This window comes from Pan paniscus, chromosome 10, assembly GCF_029289425.2.
Source record: "Pan paniscus chromosome 10, NHGRI_mPanPan1-v2.0_pri, whole genome shotgun sequence".
Classification (NCBI taxonomy): domain Eukaryota; kingdom Metazoa; phylum Chordata; class Mammalia; order Primates; family Hominidae; genus Pan; species Pan paniscus.
The window spans coordinates 77,682,316-77,698,634 of record NC_073259.2 but is presented as its reverse complement, the minus strand read 5'-3'; the positions used below and the strand labels follow the sequence as shown (position 1 = coordinate 77,698,634).

Here is a 16,319-nt window from a genome sequence, read left to right as displayed (position 1 = left end):
TGTTGAATTTGAGGCCTCTATGGGCAATTCACATGGAGATGGCCAGCATGCAGTGAGTCCAGGGACAGAAGATGCATTTTACTGGTATCAGTACGTAGAACCAAAGAGTGGGTGGGAGCAATCAGAACAGTATCAAGGAAACAGAGCAGAATACGAAGGGTAGAATACTATTACTGAAAGGGTGGTCAGAGGAAAAGGGTAGTCAGAGTAGGAATGGTCAATATAGATGCAGAGTAACCCAGAAAATGCCCTGCCAAGAGGCCAAAGGTACAAAGTTTCCAAATAAAGCCTGAAAAGCATGCCATAGGTTTTGCATGTTAGGGTCATCAGAGGCTTAAGTGAGAGTGTGGGGTAGAAATTAAACCATAGTAGGTTAGAAGTGATTGATAAGTAAGAAGGTCAAATTGCCAGTGTAAGCTGTTTTTAAAAAATAATTTTATTGTAGAAAAATTCAAACCGGGCCAGACACGATGGCCCACGCCTGTAATCCCAGCACTTTGGGAGGCCAAGGCAGGCAGATCACTTGAGGCCAGAAGTTAGAGACCAACCTGGCCAACATGATGAAACCCATCTCCACCAAAAATACAAAAATTAGCCGGCATGGTGGTGCACACCTGTAGTCCCAGCTATTTGGGAGGCTGAAGCAGGAGAATCACTTGAACCCAGGAGGGGAAGGTTGCAGTTAGCCAAGCTCATGCCACTGCACTACAGTTTGGGTGACAGAGCGAGACCCTGTCTCAGAAAAAAAAAGAAGTTTAAGCAGTTCCAAAGGTAGAGAACAAGCTATGAAAAAGCTCCATGTACCCATCACCCCTTCAATTATCAAGTTACGGCCAGTCTTGTTTCATTCTCCACCCGCCTTTATCTTCCCCACCATTTGATCATGGTAAAGCAAATAGATCATAATGCCATTTTCATACTTAAAAAAACAAAAATAAAACAAACCCAAAACGCATATAATTCCTCAATTCATTAAGTATCCATGGACTATTTTTTTGAGAAGTCTGAATTGATGGGGTAAATAGACCAGACTGTATTCACTAAGAGACAGGGACTCTGGTCTGTTTCCCTCCTCAATTCAGACTTCTAGGGATGGCTTTTTTGTTTTGTCTTGGGTAAGGCTAATGGCATATTTTTTACTTGCCTTTTTTTTTTTTTTTTTTTTTTTGCTTTTTTGTGTTTTGTTTTGTTTTGTAGACAGGGTCTCTCTCTGTCACCCAGGCTGGAGTGCAGTGGCATGATCTCAGCTCACTGCAACCTCCACTTCCCGGGTTCAAGCAATTCCCCTGCCTCAGCCTCCCAAGTAGCTGGGATTACAGGCGTGCACCACCACACCCAGCTAATTTTTGTATTCTTAGTAGAGACGGGGTTTCACCATGTTGGCCAGGCTGGTCTTGAACTGCTGACCTCAAGTGATCCGCCCACCTTGGCCTCCTTAGAATTATCGTCACCACCTATACTGAATTTCACTTTGCTGCTGTACCCTGGCCTTGTTTGGACAAAGCCATTAAGACTCTCTCTGGTGTTCGCTGTAGAGCTGTCCACTGTGTGACTTAGCATCCCTTTTACTGAATTTCACTTTGCTGCTGTACCCTGGCCTTGTCTGGACAGAGCCAGTAAGACTCCCTCTGGTGTTCGCTGTAGTGCTGTCCACTGTGTGACTTGGCATCCCTTTTAGCAGAGGACTCACAGGAGGAAATACATTTCAGATGTTGGTGGGGAAGAAAGAAAGCATTGCCTCTTCTGGGCAAATCTTACACTATTTATCTTACAAACTTTATAACTGTATAATTAATGATGGTTTCCTTTTCATTTTGGCTGCTGGGAAGCTGACAATCAAATTTGTAGCCTACCTTTACTAAGTCTGTGGAATGGGATTTTTTTGGAATGTATTTCTAGAGTCTGTGTCTTTTATCATTGTTTCTTATTCTACCTCTACTATATTGGCTTGATTTTTTATATTATATATATATTTATATAATATATAAATATAATATTTTATATGTTAGATATAGTATATAATATTATTGCATTGTATGTATTTCCAGAAGGCCACATCAAATCCTTTGTAAGAGGAAGCAAGATGTGATAAAGAAACAAATTAACAACTCTCCTTGTTTGGAAAAAGGAAGGAAAAAAGACAGGCTGAGCAAAAGGAGCCCACTGGAAGAGAGGAAAGACACAGGAGAAGGGGGGATGACAGAGCAAGGTCCTAAAGAAGACACAGAGCTGGTCCCAGGTGGCAGGGGGAGGTCCCAGTGCCTGAGCTACAGGGAAGCAGTTGAAGTTGGATACAGTAAGGGGAGAGGGGGAGATGGTGCCTGTGCAGCCAGGGAAGCAGGAACCAATGTTCTTGCTTCATCTAGTCATCGTGTCTTAATCTAAAGGAAGCTTTAACAAAGCTCATCTTTCTCTGTCCAATCTGGGACCAAAGAGCTACTGTTTTAAAATTGCATTTTATAAGCTTTAACACCAAACCAGTGCTGAAGTTCTGTCTCTTGATCTTTGCATGGGGCATGTTAAAAATCAGCTTCAAAATCAACACTCCAAATGAAAAAAGGCCAGTTAAAAATCTGAATGCAGTCCCCAAAATAGAAATGCTTTCATAAATATGCCAGTCTTGAGCATTTACTAAATAGTGATAATTATTGCATGGCCAGTAATCTACACTTTGCCATTTTATGAGTTAATAAGCAATGAAAAAGTATTTCTTGTGTGAATTCTTTTACCATTATCTCATGTGGGATCCCTTCAGTTGACTCTGTTTTGCTTGTTCTTTTGTAATACTGCGGAATCCTTTCTAATCTGCTGGAGTTTTGTTCTTGCTTTTGTTTGGTTTTTGCCTTTTGCATTTTTGAGACAGGGACTCCCTCTGTCACCCAGGATGGAGTGTACAGTGGTGCAATCACAGCTCACTGCAGCCTCGAACTCCTAGGTTCAAGCGATCTTCCTGCCTCAGCCTCCTGAGTAGCTGGGACTACAGGTGCATGTCACCATGCCTGGCTTTTTTTTTTTAAGAGGCAAAGATCTGGCTATGTTACCCACTCTGGTCTTGAACTCCTGATCTCAAGAGATCCTCCCACCAAGGCCTCCCAAAGTGTTGGGATTACTGGTGGGAGCCACCGTTTCCAGCCTTGATCTGCGTTTTAATTAAGGCATCTTTTCATTAGCTTAACTATGGAGATGCTATTAACCAAGATCGAGAAAACACTCACAAGTAGCCAAAAGAACATTGTCTGTAAGATGCACAGTGAGAAAATATACCCAAACCCTAATGTAATAATGAGTTTTCCTGGGACAATAATAAACACATGCATGATAAAAATAACTTTACCCAAAGAAATTTTAAGTGCTTAAATTCAAGCCAGTGTTGCTGAAAATAATTCTTAAAAGCAAATGAACAAAAATCAAGGTCCAGAACTATCCTGTCACAACTGGCTTGAGGTAGAGTTAGAATGCCTGTCTTCACATTATATCATCATAAGTCACTTCAAAATTCTTACTATCTTTCAATTACTTGGGATTACCCATTAACACAAATGTTTAAGACTCTGAGGAATGAAACACAGAAATTTAAGACCTGAAGTCTCATAATGCCCTTTAGTCCTATCTTGAAAATCAAAACAGCCAACAGTAAAGAAGATAATCCCTTAAGGGCATTGGAAAAACCCTAACAAACTATCCATTCATAACAGCTAAAGGATTTGAAATTCTGGAGAAGAGAGGCTGTAACTGCTTATGAAATGGATCACTCAAGTGTGTCCAGAGTGCTTGCTCTAACTGTCTTGCTAATCTAAAAGCATGCTCCAAGCCTGTAAACTTTAAACTGCTGACTGTAATCCCATTTAAAGAGCTTTGTTTTATTGGGCTCTTCTGCTATAATTCAAATAATTATGTCAAAATGTTCTCACATATATAATAATCTTAAAAAGGGGGTCTATGAAGTCAATTAAGGATCCACTTAGTAAAGAGGAAAAATATTCAAAATTTTAAAGAGCTCCTTCTGGCTAGGGGTTGAGCAATTTATTTAAGACGTATTTGGTACTATGAAACTTTGTCAGAAATAATAATTTCTACTTATCTATCTTTATTCGGAAAGTTCTACGAATATGTAACAATACCATGATTTTTTAGTAATTATACAAACATGCAAATGTACTTAATGTGCACAAAATATTTAGGATTATACAGTAGGTCAGAATTATTTTTAGTGATATTAATTCAAATATACCAAAATACATATTTTAGTGAGTGAAGACTTCATTAAAGTGTGGTTAAATATACTTCTATGTTGATGATACTTAGTAATCCTTTTTAGTCAACTATATTCAAATATTTTAGCTTTACAAGAAAATACGTAGTCTGATACATACAATTGCATGCCTATATTACAAACTACCAAAAATATCTCAAATTCTGAATTACTAACTTCAACAAAAGTGTATTCTGGGAACATTGATTTTTCACTTAATGTACCAGAAAGGAAGGAGAAATGGAAACTTCCAAGGAGATGAATGTGCATTAAGTTTATAATTTTAGAACTTACTCAAGGATTCTTTCATACCCTGATGTGAGGTCACCATGGGCAATCAGTTTTCATCTTTAAATGGTATCAGATGTGTACATGGCTTGATTTCCTTTTTTAACAAAATTCCTATAGAATATAACAATATTAAAGAGGGAACTTTAAGTGAACCCCCACTTTTGGCCATAACTTCTTTTTGTGTCAGCCAGCAAGAGCCGAGAGAACATAACCAGGGTGGTAGGATGTAGCTAGATAAGCCTCTTTAAAGGCACAAGAGGCCACTTCTTCAACCAGATTTGCCAAAGCCCTTGGTTCAATGACCAGATAGGCCAACACGGGTAGTAGTGGGGTCATCAGCCCTAAATGCAGCTTTCTGGGCTACCTTCTAGGATGCTCTGGAGCTTGGAACTGTCCACCTGAAAGAGGGTTGAGGGAGGCTGGATGAATACAATATTTGGTCCACTGGATTTTCCTCATAACCCTTAGCCCCACACCTCCCAGCTCAGAGGGAGGGTTGCCTTGCCCATTTTATAAATCCTTGGCTACAGCTTTGATGATGATTCTGCAGTGCAGATGGTTAAAAATAGCCGCATGCGCCTCAGATGGGTTTGAAGAGTACATTTTGCTTTGCCCATGAAAAAAATGCTTCTCCACACATGTCTCTGCCCTGATAGATTCTCAGGCAAATTATCGGCTCCCTCCAAGGCAGTCGCCTGACTGTGAGTACACTAGCAATTTGAAAACAATAAATCTGCAGTGAGAAGTAGAATTCATCATACTAAATATCATTTTCCTAAATTCCTCATTTCAATTCTGTTAAAAAGGCCTCTTATTATTCGAATTTAAATTGTCAAAATACCGCTTCAAAAGTAGAGCAGAGAAAGAGAGACAAGCATCATCCAGTTTTATCTTTCAATCTTTTTGAAGCTCTATATTTACCTAATCACTCTCGTGAGAAGGGGGTTGCTTTGCAAAAAGCTTTCTTTGGAGAAATGCATTAAATCCTTCAAGCAATCAGGGCTATTTTTGTCTTTCTATATTAGACACACCCCAACAAGTATGGCAGTCTGCTGACATCTTCATCAGCCTATTTCTTGCCTCTTTGTTATGGCAGCAGAGGGTGAAGCATGTTCTTCTGCACCCCTGACCAGCCCAAGCATCTTTTAAAGTTTCTAATTAAATCATGGCTGCTTATGCCCTTGGATATTTGTCATTTGCAAGGGAAACCGTGGGGCTGATGTTTGTGTAGGTATTCCATATGTATTTTGAAATTTGGGTTTTTTATTAACACTTGAGATTAAAATAATTTTAATCCAGACATCTACCTAACCTGTGGAAATAATGCATGCTCTCCCTTCTTCTGGACTCAACTATAACTAACCAGCCTGACTGGCTTAAGATAACCTTTTCTCTTTCTCCTTCTTTTACTCTTCTCCCTTTCAAAAGTAGACCAATATGTGACACAACCGTTCTCATTCTCATGTTTTCTATATTTTTGTATTGATGGTTTCTATTGCACAATAAGTGTGTATTGCAGGGTTTGATGATGTTTGGCAAATGGCACAAAAAAAAAACAATATTGAGAGGCAAGGTCAGGGCAGTCTGTCTCCACAATTTTCACCATTGGAGCAGACCTCTCTTCCTTCCCTCAAATAACCCGGCTTCTTCCAGTTCTTATATTTCCTCTTCACCCACCCAGTGCCCTATCATTAAATGGCTTATCATTAAATGGCTAAGTCATCCCTTTTGAAGGTGTTGTTAAGTGATATCTCCTAGGTGTAGTAACATTTTTAAAAGGACAATCTTGAAGAAGAAAAGGGAGTGACCTTCAGACACACATTATCATCTCCTCCAACCCTGTCTGAGAAGTCAGTGATAACTTGGAAACCACTTCTGAAAGTTTGCCAGTCATTGACAGAGTCCTTTTTACATCTTCTACGTTCAAAGCTTTTCTACACAGGTCACCCCTTTTGAACTTTCAAACAACCTAAAAGGCAGGTAAAGGATAATTATCACCAGCTTACCAAGAATGATGCTAAGTCACAAGAGATTAAATGAGTCCCCAAAGATCACACAGCTGGTTGGTGTCAGCATAGACACAGCAATCCTGGCTCTGCAAGCTCTCAAAATAAATTATTTTTCCCACCACAGAGACAGTGCTCAAATTTTATCCCTGGAAACTGATGGCCGCATGACACTTTCCATGAATGTCCTCCTATCTCTAATTACCTGCCTCTCTCAGTCCAAATAAGTTCCAGAACATAAAACCTAGCTTTTTCAGCTGACTCTCCCTAATACATAGGAATATAACGAGGGTACTTTTATTCTATCGTATAATATTTCTGCTATTAGTTGGTTAAGTGGTATTATATTGAGCCTCAGGATTGTACTAACCCTAGACTAAGAGGACACCTTAAATATCAAATAAGGAGCATAAAAAAAAAACATAAAAGAAACTAAAATTTATACTCCAACCTCCCATTTGGGAAATACTCTTTCAAACTATTCTAAGGCTGAGTGTGGTGGCTCTCGCCTATAATCCCAACACTTTGGGAAGCCAAGACGGGAGGACCACTTGAGGCCAGGAGTTCAAGACCAGCCTGGGCAACATAGGGAGACCCCATCTCTACCAAAAATAAAAAATTAGCCAGGCATGGTGGTGCACGCCCACGGTCCTAGTTACTTGGGAGGCTAAGGTGGGATGATCACTTTAGCCCAAGAGGTCAAGGCTACAGTGAGCCATGATTGTGCCACTGCACTCCAGCCTGGGTCACAGAGTGAGGCTTTGTCTCTAAATAAATAAATAAATACGTATTCTATTTTAAACTATTTTGTTCTTAAAGCACAGCTTCTGCTGTCATATTGGGAATAGTGGCTACCAGAGAAAGGAGGAGATGAACACTGTGTGTTGGCAATGAGATCTTCCATGGAAGCATTTAGAAGAAATGTCTTTAGGTTTGTCATGCTGGGGAGTTTCCCTACTGCTCTGTTACAGCATTAAGACCTGGAGGGCATCATTCACCACTCAGTGTAAGATACTTAAAACTGCCCCCCAGAGCACTGATCACCAAGTGTGCTTCTAAAGACCCTGTTTCAGACTAAAGGAGTGAAAAGTTTTCAAGTCATGTTTCTTATCTAAAGCAGTCATCAACGTTGCTTTTTGTGTACCCTTCCACCATGGACACCCCTACCCACACCACACAACCCTAGCAATGCCCTCCATTCTCAAAGACAATCCACAGCTGCCCTCTGTCTCCAGGATAAAGTCCACATCCCACAACCTGGTATACGACTCTTCATGGCACGGTCCAAGGACCTCTTTCCAGCCTAGGCCTGACACTTTTCACTTGATACAGACACTTGATACAGATTCAAGTATCTCCTATTTCTCACAAACACCCTAAACTTTCCTGCTGCCTTATTTGTTCAAGTCACTTCTTTCACCTGGAATGCTCTGTCCCTTTTCTATCCATCCAATTCCCACTCAGTGTCAAAGCCTAGCTCAAAAACTTGCTTTGCCCCAAATGTAAATATTTATTTATATGTCTTCTCTCTCCTTTTAAGTGATAATTTAAAAGGTACCTAATGCAACAAATTGTTTATGATAAGTGCTCAATAAATTTAGTCGGGTGAATAAACAGATAAACCTCATGCATCCACTCCATAGTCTTATGAGCCAGGAAGGTACAATAGGGTCTTCTTGGCAGACCTACCCAATGTCAGTTATGAATCAGTCCAACATTAGCAAGAGCACCAGACGTTTTGCAGTTTGCTTGTTGCAACTTGTCTATTTTCCCCCATCTATGACCCAGGGGTTTATACCTCTTGCTGCAGTTGAAGGTATAATACATATGTCCTATACCAGGGCATAAGGTTTTTGTCTTTTGAGTCACAAAGTTTGAAGTATTAAAAATATAAACTTTTTTCCTAGAAGACTGTCTTTCTTACAAGATTGCAACCTTTAGAGGTAGTTTTAAAAAACAAATCCTAAATAAATAGTTGAGATCCCAAATGGAAGACAGACGCCTGTCCTATATAGAGAGATTGCCAGCTTGTCCTTGATTCCCAGAACACATCCAGAGTGGCTGTATTAGTGAACAGGTTCACTTGTGGCTCCTCTGGCATCCTCCTCCCTAACTAAATGGGTGCCTGTGGAGTGTGACTGGAGAGCTGACCAAATGCAATCCACCCAGCAGGGTCACCAAGGCCACTGAAGCATGAGTCTGCATTTCTCAAGTCGATGTAATAGAATCTGACCCTCACACAGTGGAGGGTGGGTCAGAAGGCTATCTGGTAGCCAAGGGCGCTGCTGGGGCTTTAGAAAAACAGCACAAGGTTGTAATCGAACGCCGTCCCGGGACATTCAGCCAGTTAATCATCTCAGTCATCCATGTTTTATTCATAAACATGAGGAACGACGTTTCTTTGGCTGCTTGCTTTGCCCTTTCAAGTTACACCAATATTATACTGTCCCAATGTTTTCCTTCATGTCACATAAAATGCACCCGGCATCTTGTCACCAGAGATGTCACTACCAATAGTGGACTGGGACCAGCTGGTTACTGTTGCTCCCAGAGCTAGCATGATGAGCATTTGTAGTTCAAGGGCAAGGCTTTAAGTTGTTCTTCAAACCCCATTAAGGCTGTAATTCCACAGAGATGTGTGGCAAATAACTATGTAATCCGAGGCCAGAGTAGACCAAACTACCAAACAGGCTTATCTCACCTCAATTATTCATTTTATGTCAGTCCTGAAGGAGATTTAAAATGGTAGGTTTGGCCAAGTGTGGTGGCTCATGCCTGTAATCCCAGCACTTTGGGAGGGCAAGGTGGGCAGATTATTTGAGGTCAGGAGTTCGAGACCAGCCTGGCCAACATGGTAAAACTCCCTCTCTATTAAAAATACAAAAATTAGCTGGGTGTGGTAGCACCCACCTGTAATCCCAGCTATTGGGGAGGCTGAGGCATGAGAATCACTTGAACCTGGGAGACAGAGGTTGCAGTGAGCCGAGATCACACCACTACACTCCAGCCTGGGCGACAGAGTAAGACTCTGTCTCAAATAAATAAATTAACTAATTAAATGGTGGAATTATTTGTTTTATTTTTTAAATGGTAGAAATTCAGCAGGAAATTCTTGGTAGACGATCCATCAAATTTTATCACAAGCAGAGCCCAATCGTGATGCAAGTTCACCCTAACTGGATGAATATATCCTTTCCACAAGGTTCCAATTTCTCTTTTTTTAACCCTAATTGTACAGACATAAATGCAAAGCCTTATCAGGAATGTTTACAAATTACCTCTGAGCAAGGACTGTGCTTTACTCACTATTCCACCCTGGGCTCTAGCTCATCCCTTGACCCCTGTGTAGTAGGCTTTCCATCAAAGCGATTAGGAGCAAGGGCTTGGAGCCAGACTTCCAAATTTGCTCTAACTAGCTACGTACATTTAGTGAATCTCTCCAGGCCTCAGTTTCCTCATTTGTAAAGTGAGGATACTAATACCTCACTTTATAGTAATACAGTAATATCTCACTGTATAGTAATGATATAATACTAATACCAACTCATCTAATTATTGTGATAACTAAATGAATCAATGCATAGGAGGTGCTTAGCTGGGCCTTAGTATACAATCAATAAATGTGAGCTGGGCATCGCACGCTCGTGAATTTACCTATGATCCATTGTTAAGGGGGGTTTTATGGGTCCTTGGGAAACTTGGCCTTAATTCAACTGTACTAAGGGAGAAAGAACATATACTAGATGACAGATAGATAGATAGATAGATAGATAGATAGATAGACAGACAGACAGACAGGTAGATTCATAGATATAGATATATAGATATTTCTTAATGTCCAAGTCTCTAGATCGGTGATTCTCAAAGTGTAGTCTGGGGATATCTGGGGATCCCTAAGACCACTCCAGAGAGTCCTGAAGGTCAAAAATGTTTTCATAATAGCACAACATGTTATTTGCCTTTTTCATTCTCATACTGTCAAGAGTGTCCAGTGGAATTTTCCAGAGGCCACAAGATATGTGGTGATGTCATCACTTAGCAGTCAACGGAATGTGTGCTTGTACATGCTTGTGTTTCAGACATTCTACAGTTATAATTTTAAATACAGTGAAGAGTAATAGATATAACCCACATAAGCAAACCTCTTTGGGATACGCAATAATTTTTAAGAGTTTAAAAGGGATCTGAGATCAAAAAGTGTGTGAGCCTCTGCTAGACTATCTGAAGCCCTCAAACCCCCATTTAAAAAATCTATAAGGCAAAAATACCAAAGTCATCTCTTAACTTTGAGACTCTGCCCCCAAAGCTAGGCCCCCGAAGCTACTCTGCCTGGATCTTGTCATTGTGTGTTTCAGGCTGTCTGGGTCCGACTTTCCTGACGAGGAGTGGCTGTGGGATTATGAGAAGCATGGCCATCGGCATTCCATGATAAGAAGAGTCAAGCGGTTCCTGAGCGCCCACGAACACCCCTCCAGCCCCAGAAGAAGAAGCTACAGGAGGCAGACAAGTGACAGCTCCATGTTCTTGCCCCGAGATGACCTCAGCCCAGCCAGGGACCTACTGGATATGCCCTCAAGAAACCCCCCCAGGGCCTCACCCACCTGGAAGAAATCCTGCTTCCCAGAAGGAAGCCCCACGCTGCACTTCAGCATGGGAGAGCTGTCCACCATCAGGGAGACCAGCCAGACAAGCACTTTACAGAGCCTGACCCCACAGTCCAGTGTGAGAACTTCCCCCATCAAAATGCCACTGGTACCTGAGGTATTGATCACAGCAGCCGAAGCACCAGTGCCCACATCAGGCGGCTACCACCATGATCCCGCTACCTCCATCTTGAGCTCTGAGTTTACAGGGGTTCAGCCAAGCAAGACTGAGCAGCAGCAGGGCCCCATGGGATCCATCCTGTCTCCCTCAGAGAAGGAGACACCTCCTGGAGGCCCCAGTCCCCAGACTGTTTCAGCCAGCGCTGAGGAAAATATATTCAACTGTGAAGAAGACCCTGGTGATACCTTTCTAAAAAGGTGGAGTCTTCCAGGATTCCTGGAGTCCAGCCACACTTCCCTGGGAAACCTAAGTCCAGACCCCATGAGCTCTCAGCCAGCTCTTTTAATTGACACAGAAACATCCTCAGAGATCAGTGGGATCAACATTGTGGCTGGCTCTCGAGTCTCTTCTGATATGCTGTATTTAATGGAAAACCTGGACACCAAGGAAACAGATATCATAGAGCTGAACAAGGAAACTGAGGAATCACCCAAATGAGTGCCACAAAGTTCTAGGACCTGGTTCTAGCCTAGATTCTTACCTCCCCAAAAGCAGCATATGAGGCCCAGGACATACCTGAAGGCTGGTCGACTTTTTAAAAAACATGATCACACTGTATAAGCTACTTAGAACTTTGAAGGGCATTATGATCCTGACTTTTTGAGAGCTGCGAAAAATCAAACGCATTCACGTCATCCATCACAACATGGCTTTCATCGGAAGTTACACAGACCACAGTGATTTAGCCAAATAAGTCTTAACCAAAAAAAGGAATCTGAAAAACATACATGACTTATAAATTCATAGATTATTAGTTGTGGAAAGAGTCTCATAGATCATAGTCCAATCCCCTAGACCCAAAGGCCCAGACACGCAGGGTTCTCTATTTCTCTTCTTTTTTCTCTTTCTTTTTTTCTTTAGCCATAAAGAAAGGAGATGGATCACCTAATGCCTGAAAGACCCCCTCCTTCCTAACGTTTTTGTTTGAGGCTTTCTAACCATCTCATTCCTACTTTTATAACTATTATTGTTATTATCACTTCCTAATTCTTAAACTTCATCAGCACCAGAACACTTAATTCTCTTCAATTTCCTTTTTTACTTTTCTCTCTTTCCCCTTTATTCTGTCATCCTTTTTTTCCCTTCCCTTCTTTCTGGTTGTGCTGCTTTTCTAGTAATCTGTCCCATTTTTCAGGTTATAATATTTCCTCTTGCCAAATCTGTTGCTTATGTCTTGCCATGAATTTCAAAATATAAGACACTGGCAAAGCCTCCTACAGAATCATCAAAGGTGTCAACAAATCCAGACTGATACCCTTCCAGTCTCACTTCCAGTGGAAGGCATATAGGAGTGATGGTTCCCCCTGCGTCCTTGCAGCCATTGACATTTCTTTCTGCTTCCAGTATTTGGTCTTGGGCACTGGAGAAAAAGGAAGCCAAGAGAATATGAAATTTGCATAGCCAAATGCTATGGAACCAAAGAATAAGATGACTCACATCTGTTTAACTTGAACTCTTATGCAAAAATCCTAATCGTGTCGCAACACGGGACCAGTTACTGTGTCTATCGGGTCATTTGGGAATGAGGTAGGATACTGGAGCTGGGAGGCTAATGGGGTCCAGAGCTGCATAATGGGGATCGGATGTTGGTACTCCTCCCAGGGAGCATTCAGGACGGCTGTTTGTCATGGGCTCCCAAGTGCCTAGGCCATGCCTTACGACTGCTGCACTTACCATTTGTCATATGATGGCACTTGACTACATATGGCTTTAGAAATAAAATAACCCTCAAAACTACCATTTATTGAGTGCTTACACTGTTCCAGGCAGCAGCGAATCTTATGAGACTGATATACTGTTATTTCCATTTTAAAGACGAGAGAAACAGGCTTTAGAGAAGTAAGGTATTTGCCTAAAATCACATAGCCAAGAATTGACAGTGTTCATATTCAAACCCAGGTTAATCTGACTCAAGAGCCCACACTGTTAACCACTATGCTTTCTCACTGCCCTGTGCTATGTGTAAGGCCCTGAATCTGCCAGCAATTTGCCCAGCATTCTGGAGGATGCCCCAAGGGAGGCATGCCCAACTCACAGGTTCAGGCTAAATCTCTCCAGCCTCAAGGGCCTCTCTGGGTACCCCCTGCTCAAGTCTACCTGCATCTTTTATGCATTCATAGAGAAGGGCATTGCTCCAGCTTGGAGTACCAGCCATAGTCCTCTTCATTTTTCATGACAGAAAAAAGTTGGCAGGACCCTCCTTCCCTTCCCCAACTCCTCCTGATTCGCAATGTTCAAATTAGCACATTTTCACAAGACCTCATATCTCCCAGGCCTCCAAGCTGCATGACAACAATGACATTTACTTTAACTGACTTTTCTCAAAGGACTGAAAAGAAATAATATTAGAGGAAATGCTATACCTTGATGGTTCTCTATGTTGGTTGGTAGTGTTAGCACCTGGGAAAGCCCCGTTATTCCCAAAGCACTACATATAGACTATGGGATCAAGAGCCAATATAACACTTCTAGAAGGCAGGATCCCTAACCTTCTCCCAGTCACCAGGCTCTTAATGCTATTTTCTTGGGTGTTTCAATTTCAGTCTGTCTATTCTCTTCTCTTTAGCTCTGTCTGTTGCTCAAATTCAAGTAAGTTTCTACTTAGCTGCTTTTGAAACATAATCAGTTTTCATTCCTAAATCCAAGGTGATAAATTATACACAAATATAATAATACATTTATGAAGGGCTGGCAGTGTTCATTTATCTCTGCTTCCACGCGCCCCTTATGCACTTTTATCCAGATAATTTTTTAATTTCCTCAATATTTCTTCAAAATTTGAGATAGACTCTCATTTTCTTCTTGCAATGAAAACTAAATTATGACATGCTCAATGAGCCTGTGTGGTTGAATTCAGCTATAAAATCAAACCAGCAATTGCTCAGAGCAGATGAAGAAATTCTCTATTAATTCTAAAATGAGTTTTTACTCAACACAGACCACGGTTGAAAAAAACAAAATGATTTCTTCTCATGTACCTGATTTCATTGCCTGCCTAGCTCCTTTTTCCCTGAGTCCTGGAACCTTCACCGACCTGGATGAAAGGTCACATGGCCTGGTGGCTTAATCTTTTGAGTTTGCCCGTTCCAAGAACAGGCTCAACTCTCTCACATTAAATGTGATCCAAAAGCCAGAGAGTGCGGTGAGGCCAAGCTCTCTTTGTTGCGTTCTCTCCCTGCTTTGTAGAGATAACTCTGCCCCGATGCTGGGGTTTGTAGTTCAGTAAGGAAATGGCCCACTAACTTTTTCTCAATTTTCCAAGAATTTTAGAGAATGACTGGCACCCAGCAAAACAAAGAAGGCTGTTATCTCCCCTTCCTTTATTGTCCTGTCTACTTCATGGTGTAACGCCTCCACCACTCCAGACATCCACTTTCAGCCTGGTTCAGCTAAGCTATGGAAAATATTTTAAATGGAATGGAGAAATGTAAAATTTGCCATGAAAGTAAAGATTTGTTTAAATCTTAGAAATACTCCTCTTGTTTTTGGTGTTTTCGCCTCTAGCTTCCTTCTTCTCCAGAAAAATCGATTCAATTTTTTTCTTTTTTTCTTTTTTCTTTTTTTTTGAGACAGAGTCTCACTTTGTCGCCCAGAGCTGGAGTGCAGTGGCACAATCTCTGCTCACTGCAACCTCCACCTCCTGGGTTTAAGCAATTCTCCTGCCTCAGTCTCCCGAGTAGCTTGGATTACAGGGACCCGCCATCACACCTGGCTAATTTTTTTGTATTTTTAGTAGAGACAGGGTTTCACCATGTTGGCCAGGCTGGTCTTGAACTCCTGACCTCAAGTGATCCACCCATCTTGGCCTCCCAAAGTGCTGGGATTATAGGCATGAGCCACCACACCCTGTTTGATTCCATTTTAAGTCATTTTTCTGAGCTCTTATTGTCATAAAATCTACTCTCTGAGAATCTACTGAGCCCAAGTGGCCATGAGTTATAATGGGATAAGGAAAACCAGTGTTTTCGTTTACAAATTTGAACAAGTCTGCGTTCTTCTGAACTTCTTATTCTCATCTATAAAATGGGCTCTTTTCTGGCTCATTTCACTTGCCCTTCATGAGGCATCGTGAGAGGAGGCTGGGAATGCAGCAGCACTGTATGGATGGCAAGCATGACTGGGGATTAATGTTCCCATGGATTCACTACGAACTTCAGAAAAAGCCCTTCCCCTCTTCCTCATTTAGTCACTTGTTTGCCAGGATCTACTTATTCTACAGGATTCTAGCCTCTTTCATTCAGGAAGCTTTTCTTCTTTTTTTAGAGACAAGTCCTGCTATGTTGCCCAGGCTGGCCTTGAACTCCCTAGCTCAAGAGATCTGCCTGTCTCAGCCTCCTCCGGAGAAGTTGGGGCTTACAGACATGCACCACTGTGCCTGGCTCAGAAAACTTTTCTTCTAAGACACACACCATTAAGCTTCCAAATTATTAATCTAGTCATTTCTCTTTTGGCTTTTTTTTCCTTTCATATGCTTCCCAACTCCTCCCACATCTTCTTTCTCTGCAGTGTTTTTTGTCATAGTTCTTCACTGTCCACCATATCCCAGGCCTCATCACCATGGCAATGAATTCCTCCTCTAACCCATTATGTGTCTCCATCCCCTCAATCAAAACATGGAACTGGAGAAAAGTAGTTGCTTCTGTTTTCTCCACTATAAATCTAGAGGATTTAGAACCCCTGGTTCGAAGTTAGAAGACCCTCTTGAGGTATCTAATCTCCCTAAACCTGGTCCTGGATCAGTTAATTAGAAAGAACAACTACAACTGTAAAAACTCCTAAGCAAGAGCAGGTTGAAACCCAATTCCCCCTGCCCCTCTCTTATCACAATCATCTACATGATCAACAACAAACATTTTCTGATGTGCTGGGCTATTAACAGTAACAACCAAGGATTTCCTCATTTCGTCTGGTTGAACTATGTCAGATAGGTCCTCAATACTTTTGCA

The 16,319-nt window shown here is 41.5% G+C and overlaps 1 protein-coding gene across 1 annotated transcript in view; it reads left to right on the top strand.

The window, feature by feature from the left end:
* BEST3 (bestrophin 3) overlaps nt 1-13,152 on the top strand; it is a 54,931-nt gene extending 41,779 nt beyond the window's left edge. Inside the window, exon 12 of the mRNA XM_008960774.4 lies at nt 10,905-13,152. Coding sequence (XP_008959022.1) covers nt 10,905-11,811 — 907 coding nt within the window. The 3' untranslated portion in view covers nt 11,812-13,152. The remainder of the gene's footprint in view (nt 1-10,904) is intronic.
* The last annotated feature ends 3,167 nt before the right edge of the window (nt 13,153-16,319 follow it).